The sequence below is a fragment of the Seriola lalandi genome, unplaced genomic scaffold, assembly GCF_002814215.2.
Source record: "Seriola lalandi dorsalis isolate HSWRI2012SDOR001 ecotype SW California unplaced genomic scaffold, Sedor1 jcf7180002054963, whole genome shotgun sequence".
NCBI classification, from domain to species: domain Eukaryota; kingdom Metazoa; phylum Chordata; class Actinopteri; order Carangiformes; family Carangidae; genus Seriola; species Seriola lalandi.
This window is the reverse complement of record NW_019525514.1, coordinates 840,669-856,395: the sequence shown is the minus strand read 5'-3', so window position 1 is coordinate 856,395 and position 15,727 is coordinate 840,669. Positions and strand designations below refer to the sequence as shown.

At 45.0% G+C, this 15,727-nt stretch overlaps 2 protein-coding genes across 2 annotated transcripts in view; one reads left to right on the top strand and one right to left on the bottom strand.

Moving 5' to 3' along the window:
- matr3l1.1 (matrin 3-like 1.1) overlaps window positions 1-8,123 on the top strand; it is a 14,658-nt gene extending 6,535 nt beyond the window's left edge. The window contains exons 9-22 of the mRNA XM_023395462.2: window positions 1,069-1,185; window positions 1,693-1,817; window positions 1,900-2,498; window positions 2,632-2,722; window positions 2,824-3,005; window positions 3,078-3,232; window positions 3,362-3,440; window positions 3,530-3,567; window positions 3,653-3,781; window positions 4,272-4,402; window positions 4,482-5,526; window positions 7,228-7,321; window positions 7,409-7,530; window positions 7,910-8,123. Of these exons, the coding sequence (XP_023251230.1) occupies window positions 1,069-1,185; window positions 1,693-1,817; window positions 1,900-2,498; window positions 2,632-2,722; window positions 2,824-3,005; window positions 3,078-3,232; window positions 3,362-3,440; window positions 3,530-3,567; window positions 3,653-3,781; window positions 4,272-4,402; window positions 4,482-5,526; window positions 7,228-7,321; window positions 7,409-7,530; window positions 7,910-7,942 (2,940 nt within the window). The 3' untranslated portion in view covers window positions 7,943-8,123. The remainder of the gene's footprint in view (window positions 1-1,068; window positions 1,186-1,692; window positions 1,818-1,899; window positions 2,499-2,631; window positions 2,723-2,823; window positions 3,006-3,077; window positions 3,233-3,361; window positions 3,441-3,529; window positions 3,568-3,652; window positions 3,782-4,271; window positions 4,403-4,481; window positions 5,527-7,227; window positions 7,322-7,408; window positions 7,531-7,909) is intronic.
- A 68-nt stretch (window positions 8,124-8,191) lies between these two features.
- The window catches only part of matr3l1.2 (matrin 3-like 1.2), a 22,318-nt gene continuing 14,782 nt past the window's right edge, over window positions 8,192-15,727 (bottom strand). The window contains exons 10-22 of the mRNA XM_087170843.1: window positions 15,014-15,138; window positions 14,077-14,443; window positions 13,795-14,001; window positions 13,611-13,710; window positions 13,381-13,397; window positions 12,372-12,494; window positions 11,986-12,114; window positions 11,378-11,506; window positions 10,951-11,081; window positions 10,533-10,830; window positions 9,728-9,869; window positions 9,438-9,553; window positions 8,192-9,150 (exon numbers count right to left, since the gene is read on the bottom strand). Coding sequence (XP_087026969.1) covers window positions 9,088-9,150; window positions 9,438-9,553; window positions 9,728-9,869; window positions 10,533-10,830; window positions 10,951-11,081; window positions 11,378-11,506; window positions 11,986-12,114; window positions 12,372-12,494; window positions 13,381-13,397; window positions 13,611-13,710; window positions 13,795-14,001; window positions 14,077-14,443; window positions 15,014-15,138 — 1,947 coding nt within the window. The 3' untranslated portion in view covers window positions 8,192-9,087. The remainder of the gene's footprint in view (window positions 9,151-9,437; window positions 9,554-9,727; window positions 9,870-10,532; window positions 10,831-10,950; window positions 11,082-11,377; window positions 11,507-11,985; window positions 12,115-12,371; window positions 12,495-13,380; window positions 13,398-13,610; window positions 13,711-13,794; window positions 14,002-14,076; window positions 14,444-15,013; window positions 15,139-15,727) is intronic.

Genomic DNA, 15,727 nt, shown 5'->3' with positions numbered 1-15,727 from the left:
GAGACAGAGAGAGAGAGAGACAGAGAGAGAGAGACAGAGAGAGAGAGACAGAGAGAGAGAGAGACAGAGAGAGAGAGACAGAGAGAGAGAGACAGAGAGAGAGAGAGACAGAGAGAGACAGAGAGAGAGAGACAGAGAGAGAGAGACAGAGAGACACAATCAGCAGATAGAAGCCGTCATGATTGTTAACGATGACCTCTGTTGAAACCCTGCAGGCGTTCGTGGAGCTGGGCTCCGTGGATCAAGCCAAGGACTTGGTGAAGTTCCACGTCAACTATCCTCCGACGGTGAACGGAGAGCAGATCGAGTTCAGCATCTCCAACACCTTCAACTTCCTCCAGGTACACACTCATCAGTCACAGAGAGGATCTGGTTCCACCCACGAGCTCAGAAACACTGATGACGTAAGAAGCAGTTATGGAGACTGTTGATCTGGTTTTGGGTCTCTGCAGGATCGATCCGGTCTATCGGCGCCCTACAGACCTGGTTTCAGTGAACTGGGTTTTAGCCAGATGTCGGGGGTCCACATTCAACAGCAGGAAGCTAACGTGTGCAGAGTTAGCACAGATACTGCACAACTGTCTAAAAATGTGCTTCACAATAAATACGTCTTGAAGTGGTCGACCTCTGTTCTCATGGTAAAACTGACGTCATCAAATATTTTCTCCATCGTTTTGATGCTTTTGAATCTTTGATCGGACTCAATTAAAATAAAAAAACGGCTCAGGACAAACACAAAACTGTGATGTTGTTTCTGAAGCTCAGAGTGAGCTGCTCCACCGTCGCCATCTTGGTAGTGTCTGACTCCGCCCCCTAACTCCCAGCTAAGCCAAATATGGTCAAAGAGGAGGGGCATGTTAGGAACCAGTATCGTAACAGTGTTAGCATCGTTAGCACAGCTGGTTGTCTTGCTCAAAGGCCTAACCCAAGGCTTATTCATTTGCTGGCTAATTAGCTTGCTAATGAGCTAAGCTAACAGGCCCGCCATGGTGAGCACAGACGCTGATACCTGCTTATTAGTGCTAACATATAAACTAAATAAGACGTGTTCTGTTTGTTCTCCCGCAGAGTTCTCGGGTGGTGAGCTTCACTCCGGCGCCAACGGGAGGAGACGGCCAATCGGATCTGATCAGCGTCATCAAACGCTTCGGCCCACCGCTCTACACTCTGTTCCTGCCGTCTATAGTGAGATCTCTGTTTACATTTTAACATTATGAAATTTAATAAAACATTAATGCTCCTCTTGTCTTAACAATTGGCAATCTATACAAATTGGGGTTTATTCATTATAATGATTTAAAAAAAGAGAAAAAATAATTTACAGAAACTGCATTGCTCATTTGATTATCTGATAAATCTAAATCCTTAATATAATTAATGAGGGTCTGTGAGACATAGGTCATCCATTGAGTCGAGAGAGACCTGTAAAGATCTAGTTTTGATTCCTCCGCCCGGCGACAGTCAGAGCAGGCGGCCATTTTGTTTTCAGGTTGTCCATCCCATTCTCATGGACACAATATCTCTGTAACCTTGAAATAATTTCTTCAAATTTAGCACGTTCAGAAACGTTCAATCAGGATCAGGATCTGAGAAGTGATTCAGTTAAAGATGGAGGAAATGGAAAGACGTTTACAAGTAAAACTTTCCACCTGGAAACAGAAAGTTCTTCATCTTCATGTTTCTGTTTTTCAGGCGTTTGTGGAGATGAAAAATGCTCCTGATGCTCAGAAGCTGGTGGATTATTATTCCTCCAACACTCTGAGGATCAACAGCGACTTCCTCAAAGTTTCCTTCTCCGGAGAATACAAGAGCCTCATGTGAGTACAAGCCGCCGATCAGTTGACTATGGTCCATGGATCGTTGATTGATAGTGATGTTTCTACCTGTCTCCTCCTGCAGGCGGGTAGCATCAGCCAAGAGGTATGAGGAAGAAGAGGATACGCCCCCCACCAAGAGGAGGAGGACTCAGAGTCAAGAAGAGGTGGAGATTGAAACCAAGAGGAGGAGGAGGGAGAGCCAAGAGGAGGCGGAGACAGAAACCAAGAGGAGGAGCAGCAGTAAAGACAGAGTGGAGGAGAGGAAGCTGGAAGGAGGGAAAGCCAGCAGAGAGAGGAGGTCCAGGTCCAGATCTGGAGATAAATCCAGCAGAGAGAGGAGGTCCAGGTCCAGATCCAGAGATAAATCGAGCAGAGAGAGGAGGTCCAAGTCCAGATCCGGAGATAAATCCAGCAGAGAGAGGAGGACCAGGTCCAGATCCAGAGATAAATCCAGCAGAGAGAGGAGGTCCAAGTCCAGATCCGGAGATAAATCCAGCAGAGAGAGGAGGTCCAAGTCCAGATCCGGAGATAAATCCAGCAGAGAGAGGAGGACCAGGTCCAGATCCGGAGATAAATCCAGCAGAGACAGGAGGTCCAGGTCCAGATCCAGAAATAAATCCAGCAGCGGGTCGTCCAAGCAGAACGGGTCCAGAGAAAAGACGGAGGAACCAGAGAAACCAGGTGAGAGAGATTTAAAAGAACTTAAATTGATCAATCAACCATTTTGTGATCATGTTCAATGATTAATACAGGATATTATTTGGAATGATTATTACATAAGTGTACTGATGAGGGTCGACTGTGTTCTGTCCAGACTCTGAGTCCAGGACTGATCCTGAACCAGCTCCGGTCAGAGACTCCAAACCTGAGACTGCAGAGAACGAGCAGAGTGAAGACGAAGCAGAGTGAGTTTCTCATGTTCGTCATCAGACCTACAACATGTATAAAGTTCAGTGATTTCCCAACTCACTGAAGGTCAGTAAACGTCTCATGAAATGACCTGCAGGTCGTCTGCTGATGACAGCGACATTGAGGGGATGGAGGTGATCGGAGAGGACGGAGAGAATCTGGAGGAGGAAGACGTGGAACATCTGGATGATGCTGAGGAGGAGGATGAGGAAGAAGAAGAGGAGGCGGCTGTGGAGGGAAACAGTGGATCAGCAGAAAGTCGAGACTCACCTGAAGAAGGTAAAAATCAAAACTTTAAGATAGAAAATCCAAACAGACAAAAACTAAAGAAACTGTGACGTCTGCTTTCAGAGAAAGAGAAGGAAGTGAAGGACGGAGAGACTGATAATCAGGAGAAACTAGTGACGGAGGAAGAGAAAGAGATAAAGGAGGATGAGGAGAAAAAAGATGAGGACTCAGAAACCACCAGAGAACCAGAAGAGGCAGCAGAGACTCAGGATGAAGAGGTAGAGAAACCATGTCAACTCCCACTGGATCCAGTTTTATACTGGGATCTTGTTTTCTGATCTTAACATCTTCTTCCCATCCTGACCTCTGACCTTTGTGTGTCCTGGTCTCTGACCTCTGATCGTCAGGAGGAACCAGGTTTCCCAGTGGACCTGGAGGACTGCATCATTATGGATGAAGTGGAAGAGGACCAGTCTGATGACCCAGGTACTGATGGAGGGGAGGGGGTGATGCGACCTTTGACCTTTTCCAGTTTTCTTTAACTCTGCGTCTGTTTCTTCTTCTTCTGTCTCCAGACGTCACAGATGAACCTGAGGTCAGAGGTCAACCTGAGGTCAGTGTCACTGGTGATGTAACTCTCTTCTTCGTTGGTTGGACATTTTGTTGATCTGTTGTTGTTGTTTACTTGTTGTTTTCAGCCTCCGTCCACCAGAGTCGTTTACTTCACCAACCTGCCGCAGCGTTTCTACACCGACGCTGACTTCGTCAAACTGGTCAGAGGTTTCGGGACGGCGGCACGTTACTTCCTGATCCGCAGACGCCGAGAGGTTAGAGAAGAGAGTTCATTTTTCCTCCACACAGACAGTTAGAGCCGGCGGCCATTTTGTTTTCAGGTCGTCCGTCTGTCTCCTCATTCTCGTGGACACGATATCTCAGTGACACCTTGACCGAACTACCAATCAAACATTCACTGGGACCCAAGGATGAACTGATTAGATTTTGGTGGTCAAAGGTCAAAGGTCACAGTGACCTCACAAAACACTCTTTTAGCCATTACTCAAGACATGAAACAGCAATTATGATCAAATGTCACACAGACGGTTCATATTTTACCTGACTCAGGGATGTAACCTGGAACTACTCTGACTGGAAACTGACCACTTCATGTTGTCGACTGAGTTCTACCTCAGACTGAGCTGATGTTGTTTTTAAACCTTTAACTTGTGATTTATTTCCTGTTGATCATGTGACCTCGGTCTCATGACTCCAGGACCTGGTCTTTCTTTGGTCCTGAGTGTTTGTGTCTTTGTGTTTCAGGGTTTCATCGAGATGTCGAGACCGTCAGAAGCTCTGAGAGCGGCTCGGGAGCTCAGCTGTAAACCCGTCGTCTTCCACGGCTCCAAACTCATCGTCCGCATCTCCCACAAATACCACAGACTCATCAACGGGTCAGTGTCCTCGCCGTGTCCTCGCCGTGTCCTCACCGTGTCCTGTGTGGTCATTAACCCTGAGTTTGTGTCTCTGTAGGTGGGAGGTTGAGTCGGATGAGGATGAAGAGAAGAGGAGCGAGCGCCGGAGTCGAAGCAGCAGCAGGAGGAGGAGCGAGAGACGAAGCAAATCCAGAACGTCGGACAGAGACGAGACCTGCAGGAGAGAGTCGGAATCCAAGAGGTCAACAGAGAGAGAGTCCGTGTCCAGAGAGAGTCCAGAGCAGGACGTCACAAACACACCAGAGACAGAATCAGCTGCTAGAGAGACTCCAGAGAGAGAGTCGGCCAATAGCAAAAGTCCAGTAAAGGAGTTTCCCGCCAAAACCACATCAGAAAAAACCTCGAGAACAACACCAGATAAAGAGTCAGGATCCAAGAGGTCTACAGATAAAGACTCAACTGATAAAAACTCTTTAGAAAATGAGTCGGTCTCCAGAGGGAGTCCAGACAAGGAATCAGCCAATAACAAGACTCCCACCAAAACTACGTCAGAAACAGAAACCTGTAGAACGACACCAGATAAAGAGTCATCCAGTCATAAAACCAAAGACGAGGACTCGGTGTCCAAAAAGAGTCCAGAGGAGGAGCAGCTGCCAAAGACGAGTCCAGAGCATAAGAACGAGTCTGAAGGAACCCTTAAGGAAGATCTGGAGGTGAAGGACGGATCAGCTGATCATGGTCCTCAGACAGAGGACGGATCAGCTGATCGGGGTCCACAGACAGAGGAGGGATCAGCTGATCATGGTCCACAGACAGAGGAGAGATCAGCTGATCATGGTCCTCAGACAGAGGAGGGATCAGCTGATCATGGTCCTCAGACACCACAGACAGAGGAGGGATCAGCTGATCATGGTCCTCAGACAGAGGACGGATCAGCTGATCGGGGTCCACAGACAGAGGAGGGATCAGCTGATCATGGTCCACAGACAGAGGAGGGATCAGCTGATCATGGTCCACAGACAGAGGAGGGATCAGCTGATCATGGTCCTCACACAGAGGACGGATCAGCTGATCGGGGTCCAGAGAAGAGTCCAGATGGACCAGATTCTGCTGCAGATCCTCCAAAACCACAAACCCAACAGGTGCGACTGATTACCTGAGGACCTGATTTAGTCTCTGAGGTCAAAGGTCACTGCTGCTCCTCTTCCGAGTTTAACCTGCTCCCAGGTTTTATAACGAGTCTGTTAGTGAGCTGATTATTTCCTGTTAATTGATCAGTTACAGCTAAGGCCTGATATAGTCTTGTGGTCTAGGAGTAGAATGAAAGTATATTTCATAGAGCTGACTGTTCCGTGGGAGGCCTTAGTTGAAGAAGCAAATGAAAGGAAAAAGCTCAGGTATGCAGAGTTAGGGGCAGAAGCAGAGCAGCGAGGATGGAGAGTTAGGATTTGTCCAGTGGAAGTAGGATGTAGACGATTTGTAGCAAGGTCTGTTGTCTCTTTGGTAAGGGAGTTAGGAGCAAGTGGACAGAGTGTGAGGAAAATAATAAAGGACATGTCAGATGAGGCAGCAAGATCCAGTCAGTGGATTTGGATGAGAAGAAGTAATGGTAGCTGGGGGCCCAGCAGGGGGAGCACTTAGGATAGATAGACTCTTAGGAGAAGCAAGGAAGAAATCCAGGAAGAGGAAGGGTTTTTAAGTGGGGGTGTGGCCTGTGTGAGCCTCTTTGAGACCATGCGGTTAGTCCAGGTGAGGTGGCCTGTATTGTTTGCTTGTATTGTTTGAATTGGTTTGTAGTGTGTCTGTGGCGGTTTAGGTCAAAATGGCCGCCACTTTCTGGAAAAAACCATCTAGTCCTACACAACAGAACAGAACAGTTTAGGGGAGTTTGTTTGCTGAATCTGCTAGTGTGTTTTGTCAGAGTTGACGATGGTGTTGTTTGTGGTAGCAGAGGCAAGATAAAGAAATTAGTGGTGGTGTGAGGAGCAGTGATGGCTGGCATTAGGGGAGTGACTCTGGGACGCCAGTGATCACTGTCTCGCCTCCTGGAGGTGTCGTGGGACCAACTAGACGAAACACTGGTGAAAGGAGGTTCCCACCTGATGACCCCAAAGACATGTTAGTTATCACTGCTCATTAGTCTGTACAGCTAAATTAATAGTTATCATAGGACATGTTAAGCTTAGGGAGCTATTCACTGAGTCTGGTCCATTTTCTGTAGCACAAATTTCTTGTGTTTATCTTAAATTCATCAGTTCATCGTTTTGGCTCAAACATCAGGAAACGGTGAAAATTAACCTGATCTCATCATCAACGCTCACAGAACAAAAGGCCTCTGAACCTTCAACCAATCAGAGCAGCTGAACATGTGACATCATGCAGAGCAGGGCCAGTCAGTAAATTCAGCTTTTACCAGAAAACGCATCAGTCAGCTCTCACTGAACAGACGGGCGGGCCGGACCCATCTGCGAGCTCACTGATTGGTTCAGTGCGACATCTTCAGGTGTCAGTTTGTCTAAACCAATCGATGTTCACTTCACTGACAGAAACAAACAGATTGAATCAATGATCAGAATAGTTGATTATTATCATTCTCCTGTAGAGAACAAATCAGTGAACGGTTCCGTGTGACAGGATATTAAATTACTCTGTGGATTGATACAGGAAGGAGCTCGTTAATGACTGACAGAAACAAACAGATTGAATCAATGATCAGAATAGTTGATTATTATCATTCTCCTGTAGAGAACAAATCAGTGAACGGTTCCGTGTGACAGGATATTAAATTACTCTGTGGATTGATACAGGAAGGAGCTCGTTAATGATCCATGATCTGTTTTTAGAAACCCGATGATGAAGAGCGTCTCCAGGACTTGGAACAAAAGCCTGGACCTGCAGGGGGCGCTGCAGAACCAGAGAGACCCACCAAGCCTGTCGGTAAGAAAGTAAACTGCAGAAAGAGAAGAGCCACACGACTCAACGTTATTTCGCTGTCTCCTCATCCCGTTTGTTTGTTCTCTGCAGGAACAGAGTTCGTTCGGCCGGTCGTCGGTTACTTCTGTCACCTGTGTCAGGTGATCTACGCCGACGAGGACGAAGCCAAGCTGCAGCACTGCAGCAGCCCGACGCACTACAGGAAGTACCAGGTAACGAGCCGCAGCTTCAGCTCTGAGTGAGGATCGTGAACGAACATCTGAAACGGTTCAGTCAGGTCCATAAGTATTTGGACAGTGACACAGTCTTTAAAATGTATTCAGAGAAACGTCCAGAGCAGCAGCGACGTTTGAAAACTCACCATCTGTCGTCAGGTCAAGTTCAGTTTAAAAAAATGTGTTGAACAAGTTTGACAACTCAAATATCAACAATGTTCAGTTTAAATGAATCTCGATGATGTCGGCTCTTTTTCACATCAGCTGATTGATTGGTTCATTAAATCTTTTTATTTTCAGTTTGTTTCATAGTCGTCACATCTGTTTCACATCTGTCGACTGTTGGTTTGAATGAAACGTCTCTGCTGTTTTTCAGGAGAAGACGGGGAAGGATCCGTGGACGAGCTGAATCTGTTCAACAGTGAACAAACAGAGACTGAACCTAAGTCGAATTAGAAATGTTTAAAATTAGTTATCAGTTTTAAAGACTACATTACCCAGAAGTCCTGAGCAGTGATGTCAGACTGTGAGCAAAATGTCTGATTGTTTTTGTTTAAAACTGGATTAAAAATTAAAGCTGCTACTTTATACTTAACGTTGATTTGTTTCTGTTGAAGTGAAAAAGTCAAATAAATCAAACATTAAAAACAAAAAGATATTAATTTAAAGAAACTGGTTTATTTTATAAAACAAACAACATAAAAATTCAACATAAAGTTCAACACATTCAGTTTGTTCTGTATCAGGATGAAAATTCACATTCACTAACAAATCACCTGCTGGAACTACTTCTTGACAAACAGTGTATCCATCCGCCTAGCACTTCTGTGGAGTGGCACTTGTGGAAGGATACACCGTTTGTGAAGAAATAGTTTTAGCACGTAGGTCCTCCTCCTAAACACAGGAAGGAGATATTTACCTCAGGCTGATTCCCGTCTTTATGCTAAGCTAAGCTAAGCTAATGCGAGTAGTTAAAGATTATTTCCCGAAATGTTGAAGTGTTCCTTTAATCCAGCGCTCACGTCAGTACGGCCACGTGAACAGCTGTTGGTGTGTGATCATCTCCTGTAACACTGCACTGTAAAAACTGGAGAATTAAATCCAGTCAATTTGAAAACGGCTGGTGAAGTTTTTACTCTGTTGATTGTTTGAATGAAAAATGTAAATTTTCCTTAAAACAACCTGACGTCTTCAAATGTCTCGTTTAGAACTGAACAGATAATCAATGAGTCAATTGACTGAAAGTTGATCAGCAGCTCGGTGGATGACTAATGAATCATTTCAAGGAAGAAAAAAAATTCACTAATTTCCGTTTGTCTTTCACACCAACGACTCTCCACATGGACGGAGAAAACATGAGTGATGGATTCACTGACTTCCTGTTTACTGTCCATCCACTCAGCAGCTCGTCACCTTCTGTAACACAAAGTCTTTCAGCTTCCGTCTGTTTCCTAGGAGACGTGTTTACAGCTGAAGCTCCTCAGTGTGCGTCGTCTGAACCTCAAACTAAAGAAAAACTACAAAGTAAAATGGTTGGATGAACTCATGGTGTCTTCATGATGTCGTCTTCTTCCCTTTCTTCTTCTCTGCCTTCATCTGCTCCTTCTCCAGATATTTCTGAAACAAAGAAACATTATCACATCAGACAGCTGTGACTCATCTCCCTGCCTGAAGATCAATAACATCTGATCAATAACATCTTTAACTTGTTTGTTTTTCTCTTTATTTCATTGTATTTTGTTTATTTAACTTTTATTGAAACTGTTCATTTGTTGTTTTTCTTTAGTAAAGAATTTTGGTGCATTATTTTGAAAGGTGCTGTATGAATGAAGTTCCTCATTATTATTGACTACATGTCTCAGGTGTGATATGGGCGGAGCTCTGTCTCAGGTGTGGCGTCTCACCTGCAGCTTGTCGTAGTGCGTCTGGCTGCTGCAGTGTGTTTTCTTCGCCGTGTCTTCGTTGGAGTAAAACAGGAAACAGACGCGACAGTAGTAACCCATCTTCACGTGTTCCACACCTGCACAAACATTTCATCAATGAACAGTTTTTATTGAAGAAGAAACTAAATCATGTTTAATATTTCAATATTCACACTTTTTTGTAAAACTGAAAAAAAAAAAAAAAAAAACATGAACCTGTGAACCTTTCACAATAAAAGACTTATTTGATCTGTTCAGTCGTCTTTTCTCACCGATGGGGGTGTCGGGGTCGTAGGGGCGCAGCGGCAGAGACGCCATGGTGGGTTTGTTTTCAGCAGGCGGGGGCGCCTCGGTCTGTCCGTTCTGATTGATCAATGTCTCCACCTGCTCCTCCTCCTGTTTCACCTCCTGCAGCTGAGAGGAGCAGACAGTGACATAACTGGAGAGTTTATGGTTTAAACCAGAGGTTGGTGAGTCAGTTTGACCTCTGACCTTTGAACTTGTTTCTAACCCATCACATGCAGCAGCAACATGATCAAAGGCTTATTTAAGATATTGATAAAAATGGTTATTACTGTTCATCTGGTAAAAAGATCATATGATCATCTTTGTGGGTAGAATCACAATCCACCATCTTGCTCATCTGCATTATGATTTTATTCTGAAAGTCCTGACAGGAAGTTGTGATTCCCCTCTTTCCACTGCTTTGATGCTGATTCACTGAACTCTGTTATTTTCATATCACATATCGCTCCGTCAGGTTTGCCAAGCAACAGAACCATAGGAACTTCTTTTCAGAACTTTTCAGAATAAAAGCTCACAATAGCTTGAAATGAAGCATTGCTGCAAAAAACACAAAAAAAACACAATTGCGCTTTTATTTTCTAGGCAAAATCGCCAAAGAGGAAGTGATTGTGTGGACAACTGTAGCTGCTCAGACCGAGATCTATTTTTTTAGATTTTAAAAAAATCATATCAAAATAATCTGGTGGGCCAGATATTATCGCTGGCGGCCGGTTTTGGCCCGCGGGCCACCAGTTGCCAACCGCTGGTTTAAACCATCGATCTCTGACTCACCTCGATCTCGCTGCTCTTCAGTTTCTCATCACAAACTTCAGGATTCTTCTCTGCCGAGTTTTCTTCTCTCTTCTCTTCACCTCCACTCGGCTCAGAGCTCTTCATCTCTACCTCCTCCTCCTCCTCCTCCTTCTCCTTCTCCTCCTGCTCCTTCAGTTTCTCCTCCTCTCCCTCCTTCTCCTCCGGTGTCTTCTCCAGCTTGGATTTCTTGGCTGCAGGTTCTTCGGGGTGTTTGGAGGGTTTAGTTGGAGAGTTGCTGCTGCTGCTCTCTCTCTTCGCTGTGGTCGGACATCGATGTCTGAAGAACAACAAAAAGACGTCACACACACACACACGTGTGTATACAACTGAATTAATTATATATATAGATATATATATATATATATACACACACACATATATAAAACCTTGAGCTCACCCGTGTTTGAGCTGTCTGTACTTCCTGCTGACATAGACCACCAGACGTTTCCCGTTGAACTTTGGTGGATTAACTTTGCAATCTTCAGCCATTCTCTCTGCGTCCTCGGCTTTGTCCATCTCAATGAAGCACTGAGGACAGAGACATCAGACTGATACACTGAAGACAAAGACTGAGACACTGAGGACAGAGACTGAGACACTGAGGACAGAGACATCAGACTGAGACACTGAGGACAGAGACTGAGACACTGAGGACAGAGACATCAGACTGAGACACTGAGGACAGAGACATCAGACTGAGACACTGAGGACAGAGACATCAGACTGAGACACTGAAGACAGAGACATCAGACTGAGACACTGAGGACAGAGACAGACTGATCTCTGCAGTGTCTCCAGGTCCAGGTCCAGTCCTGGTTCCGTACCTCTTTCTTGATCCTGTTGAGGAAATACTTCCTGACTTTCCCGAACGGCTCGGCGAGTTTCAGGACGGCGTCGTCTGAGTATTTACTGCTGGGGATCTGACCCACGTAGACCACCCTGCTGGAGCCGCACTGACAGGACAAGAGACAGGACGTCATGAGGACATGGACACACCTGATCTGGGCTCTGGATGTCAAAGGTCACTCTTTGGAGTTTGCTATCCAAAAATATAATAAGATACTAAAGAAAGCACAATAATGGTGTAAACTGAGCATGAAGCTAACCATTGTTTTCATTATTGATTAATCTGCTGATTGGTTAAGAAATATCAGGAAATGTCCATCAGTTTCCTGAAGTCCAGCGTGACGTCTTCAAATGTCTCGTTTTGTCCAACACAGTCCAAACGTCACCGTGGACGAGCTCAGAACAGAGCTTTAACATTTCTGATTGAAAAATCATTCAAACAATCAGCTGTTTGATAAAATGAATGAATCGATAAATTGACTCATCGTCTCTGTTCCGTCTAAACTTTAAAGTTTTAATAATCACAGACCAGCAGTCAGAGACCTGGTTTCTTTAAAGCACCTGGAGTCAAACAGCTGGGACTCACCTGGATGGTGGGGTAGGTCATGGAGTGACTGACCCTGACCGGTCGACCGCACACCGACGCCGTCACGTTACTGTTGTAGAACTTGGCCATCGCTCGAGCTTCTTCTTCTGTGGCAAACTGAAGGTACGCCTGATCGGGGGAGAGAAGGGGGGGGGCTTGTTTTAATGAGCAGAAATTATCTTCAAGCTTCAGGCCAAAATAAACAACTAATGAAAATAGGAAAGACTTTCACATAATTATTATTAATTTATTTCTTCTGGTGTTTTTGGCTCCGTCTGAAACAGTGTGGAGGCGATGAGCTACAACAGACGCCCAGTGAGCGTTTCAACCCCGGAGGACTAGAATCTACAACGCTATAAAACACTGCAGGGTAACGTCCGGTCTACCTCAGGTCTCAAGTCCAGCACCAGGTGTTTCACCACTTTCCCAAAAGGTTTGGCGAGTCCCAGCAGCTCGGTGAGGAAGTTGTATCCTCGTCTGAAGCCCACGATGTTCACCACCCTCATTCCCTGAGGAAACAGGAAATCAACGAGCAGACGTGTGTCAATCAGTGTCTGAGCATCACATCTGAGGAGTCTGTGCTTTATAGAAAATAACAAACAGCTTTTCTGAATGTTTTTAACCTTTTACCACAATATAAAAACAAAACAACAACAAAGTAGTAAACTATGACTTTATAGAGGCTCTGAATATGACGGTATTACTCTTCATGTCCACACTAACTCTGCCATGTTCTTTCCTACTCTTATGCATTATATTGCACTTTTGCTTTTGTAACTTTAATTACTTCAGTTGTTTATGTACCTCTTTTAATCTTTTCTATGTCCTGTTGGTTTAATCAATGTTTTGTCTGATTTAAATGTTTTTCCTTTTTTATTATAATTTTTTTCTCCTACATGTTCAGATTTATTGTCTGATTATATGAAGCACTGAATCTCTGATTGTGGTTTTCTATACAAGTGGATGCTTCATAATTAAAATATTTGAAACAAAAAAAAACAATGAATTTATTACGTCTTACTATAACTATTTTATTTGTGAATATGATTGTTCCAATCCGTCTCTTCTTACATGTCTGTATTTATACGTTTACGTATGTATTTTATTCGTAAGTTTTTCCTCTGCACTGTCTCCTGGTTTCTGTCTTTATTATTCTAAGGTCTCGCCCTCGATGTCTCAGGATCACCTGATGAGGGCGTCAGTATCAGCTGTGTTAATCTTCTCACTCTACATCATTAAAACTGTCAGATTCTCCTTCTCCCCACTTTTCTTTTTCCTTCTCACTGTCGGATTTTTAAAACATAATTAAGCAAAAAACAATTCCTCTGTTTTTATGTCTCAATAAAATGTGATTTTATGTCACAATAAAACGTGACATGAAGAGAAAATACAAACCCCTTTCCTGGTGTTGTCTGCAGAGGAGACACAAACAGAGGATCAACATTAGTTCAAGTCTCATCTAAACAAACAGAAACCACCATCATCATCATCATCACCCTCACCATCATCATCTCCACTGAAACATGTTCCCTTCTGAGTCCAACTTTCATTTCTCTGATAAATAATATAATTATTATTGTGGACTAAAACTCAGTTTGTCATATTAACGTGTTGTGATCAGGTACCGAAGGCGTCAGAGTCTTCGAGATCTTCGTCGTCCTCTTCCTCTGCGAGTTCATCCAGCGTCACAAAGTCCTCCATGTTCTCCAGGAAGTCCTGATCAAACTGACAGAACAACAATCATAAACACCACAAACAAACAAAAAAAAAAAACACTTGTCTATGACTCATCATCAAGCCCCGCCTCACCTCGTCTGGGGGCGGAGCTCCGTCCTCGGCCTCTGAACTCTCCCCTGGTTCTGCCGTCAGTTCGTCTTTGTTCTCGTGTTCTTCGGTCGAAGGTTTAGTTTCTGTTGGTTCCGTCAGGCCTTCTGACTCCGCCCCCTGCCTGGCCTCACCTTCAGTCCCGCCCACATGTCCAGGTGTGTCATCAGTGACATCATCACTGTCTGAAACCTGTGATTGTTTCACACATTAAGTTTCAGAAATCATTTGAGAAGATCCTCCATGTTCTTGTTCCTGATTTCTCACCTGCTCGTCCTGAACGTCTCCTGAAGACGACTGCACCGTCTCCTTCACAGACTCTGCCCTCTCAGGCTCCTCCCTCTTAGTGCCTCCATCCGTTTCCTGCTCCTCCCCCTCCCCTCCGTCCTCCCCCTCCATCACTCCAGACACCTCCTCCTCCTCTACAGCAGGTTCCTCCTCAGCCTTCCCTCTGTTCTCCTCCTCCTTCTTCTTCTCCTCCTCTCTGGTCCTGGAGCTGGACGAGGATTTGGAGGAGGAGGCCCTGGAGTTGGAGGAGGTCCTGGTTCCAGAGATGGAGGAGGAGGAGGAGGCGTTGGCTCCGCTGCTCCTCTGGCTGCGACTGTCTCCAGATCCCCCCTGTCTCCGGTTCACACTGTCACAAAGAGAAACGTGTCAGTACATTTCTACAGCTTCCTGTTTATCACCATTTATCAGTAGATTTATCACAGCAGCTGTGATCAGCTGTGTATCAGCTGTGATCAGCTGTGATCAGCTGTGTATCATGATGTACTATCACTGTGTCCTGACACTTAAAAACAGGAGGATTCTCTATGAAGTGAATGTGTTTGTTTATCACGTGTCTGTGTTCAGGTTTGAGTTATAGCTCAGACCATAACTAAGAATGAGGAGTAAACATCTGTGCACCTCCTCTATGTGAGGATCCACTCTCCTCTGAGGGGTGGAGTCCAGGTGGATGTTTGTGCCAAAGGTGAAGAAGTTCCATCGAAGTGTATCTGAGATATCGTGTTGACAAGAATGAGACGGACAACCCGAAAACAAAATGGCTGCTGCTCTGACTGTCGCCGGGCGGAGGAATAAAATTTAAGTCAAGAGTTATTTTATTGGCCGGATCCCTGTGAGTTTCAGGTGAGCACTAAAACCTGCTGTAAAGACTGTAACAGGTGTCCGGGGCGTCTGCTGCAGCCTGAAGCTCTGAACTCACGTGAGCGTTTTGTACTTGGTGCAGATGTTGAGGCGGATGGGTCTTCCTTTAATGTTCAGGGGGTTCACACTGTAATACTTCACCAGCATCTCTGCGTCCTCCGGGGTTCCCAGCTGGACAAACGCCTGGGTGGAGAGGTTGTATGTGTTTTTGTATGCTCATTAAAAAGCAAGAAAAAAAAGAAAAAAAAGAAAATAATAATAATAATAATAATAATAATAATAATAATAATAATAATAATAGTAATGATAAAATCTCTGCAACAATAGGAAAAAACCCTCAGTTTACCTGGTCAGTTAAAAACAGGTGTTTCTCCACGATGCCGAAGCGTCTAGCGATGGTCAGCAGCTCCTTCTTCTTCTCCTCCTCTCTGGGCAGGTTGGAGAAGAAAACCACCTGGCTGCCGTGACCTTTGACCTCCCTGACAGGTCTGTCCCTCGACCTGTCCGAGGACCGCTCGTCCTTCTGAGGGTCAAACACAAAAAGCTGCGTCAGACTCTGAGGCGAGCGACAGTTTGATGAGTTTTATTTGTTGAAACGACGCGTCACCTCGATGACCATCAGCCTCTTGGACAGGTAGAAGGTGATGGGTTTGCCGTACAGAGACGCCGGATGCTGCTCGTAGTAGTTCACCATGTCCTGAGCTTCCTCGTGACTGTTCATCTCCAAGAAGGCCTGAGGGACACGGAGATGAACAGTCCAGGGTCAGGACAT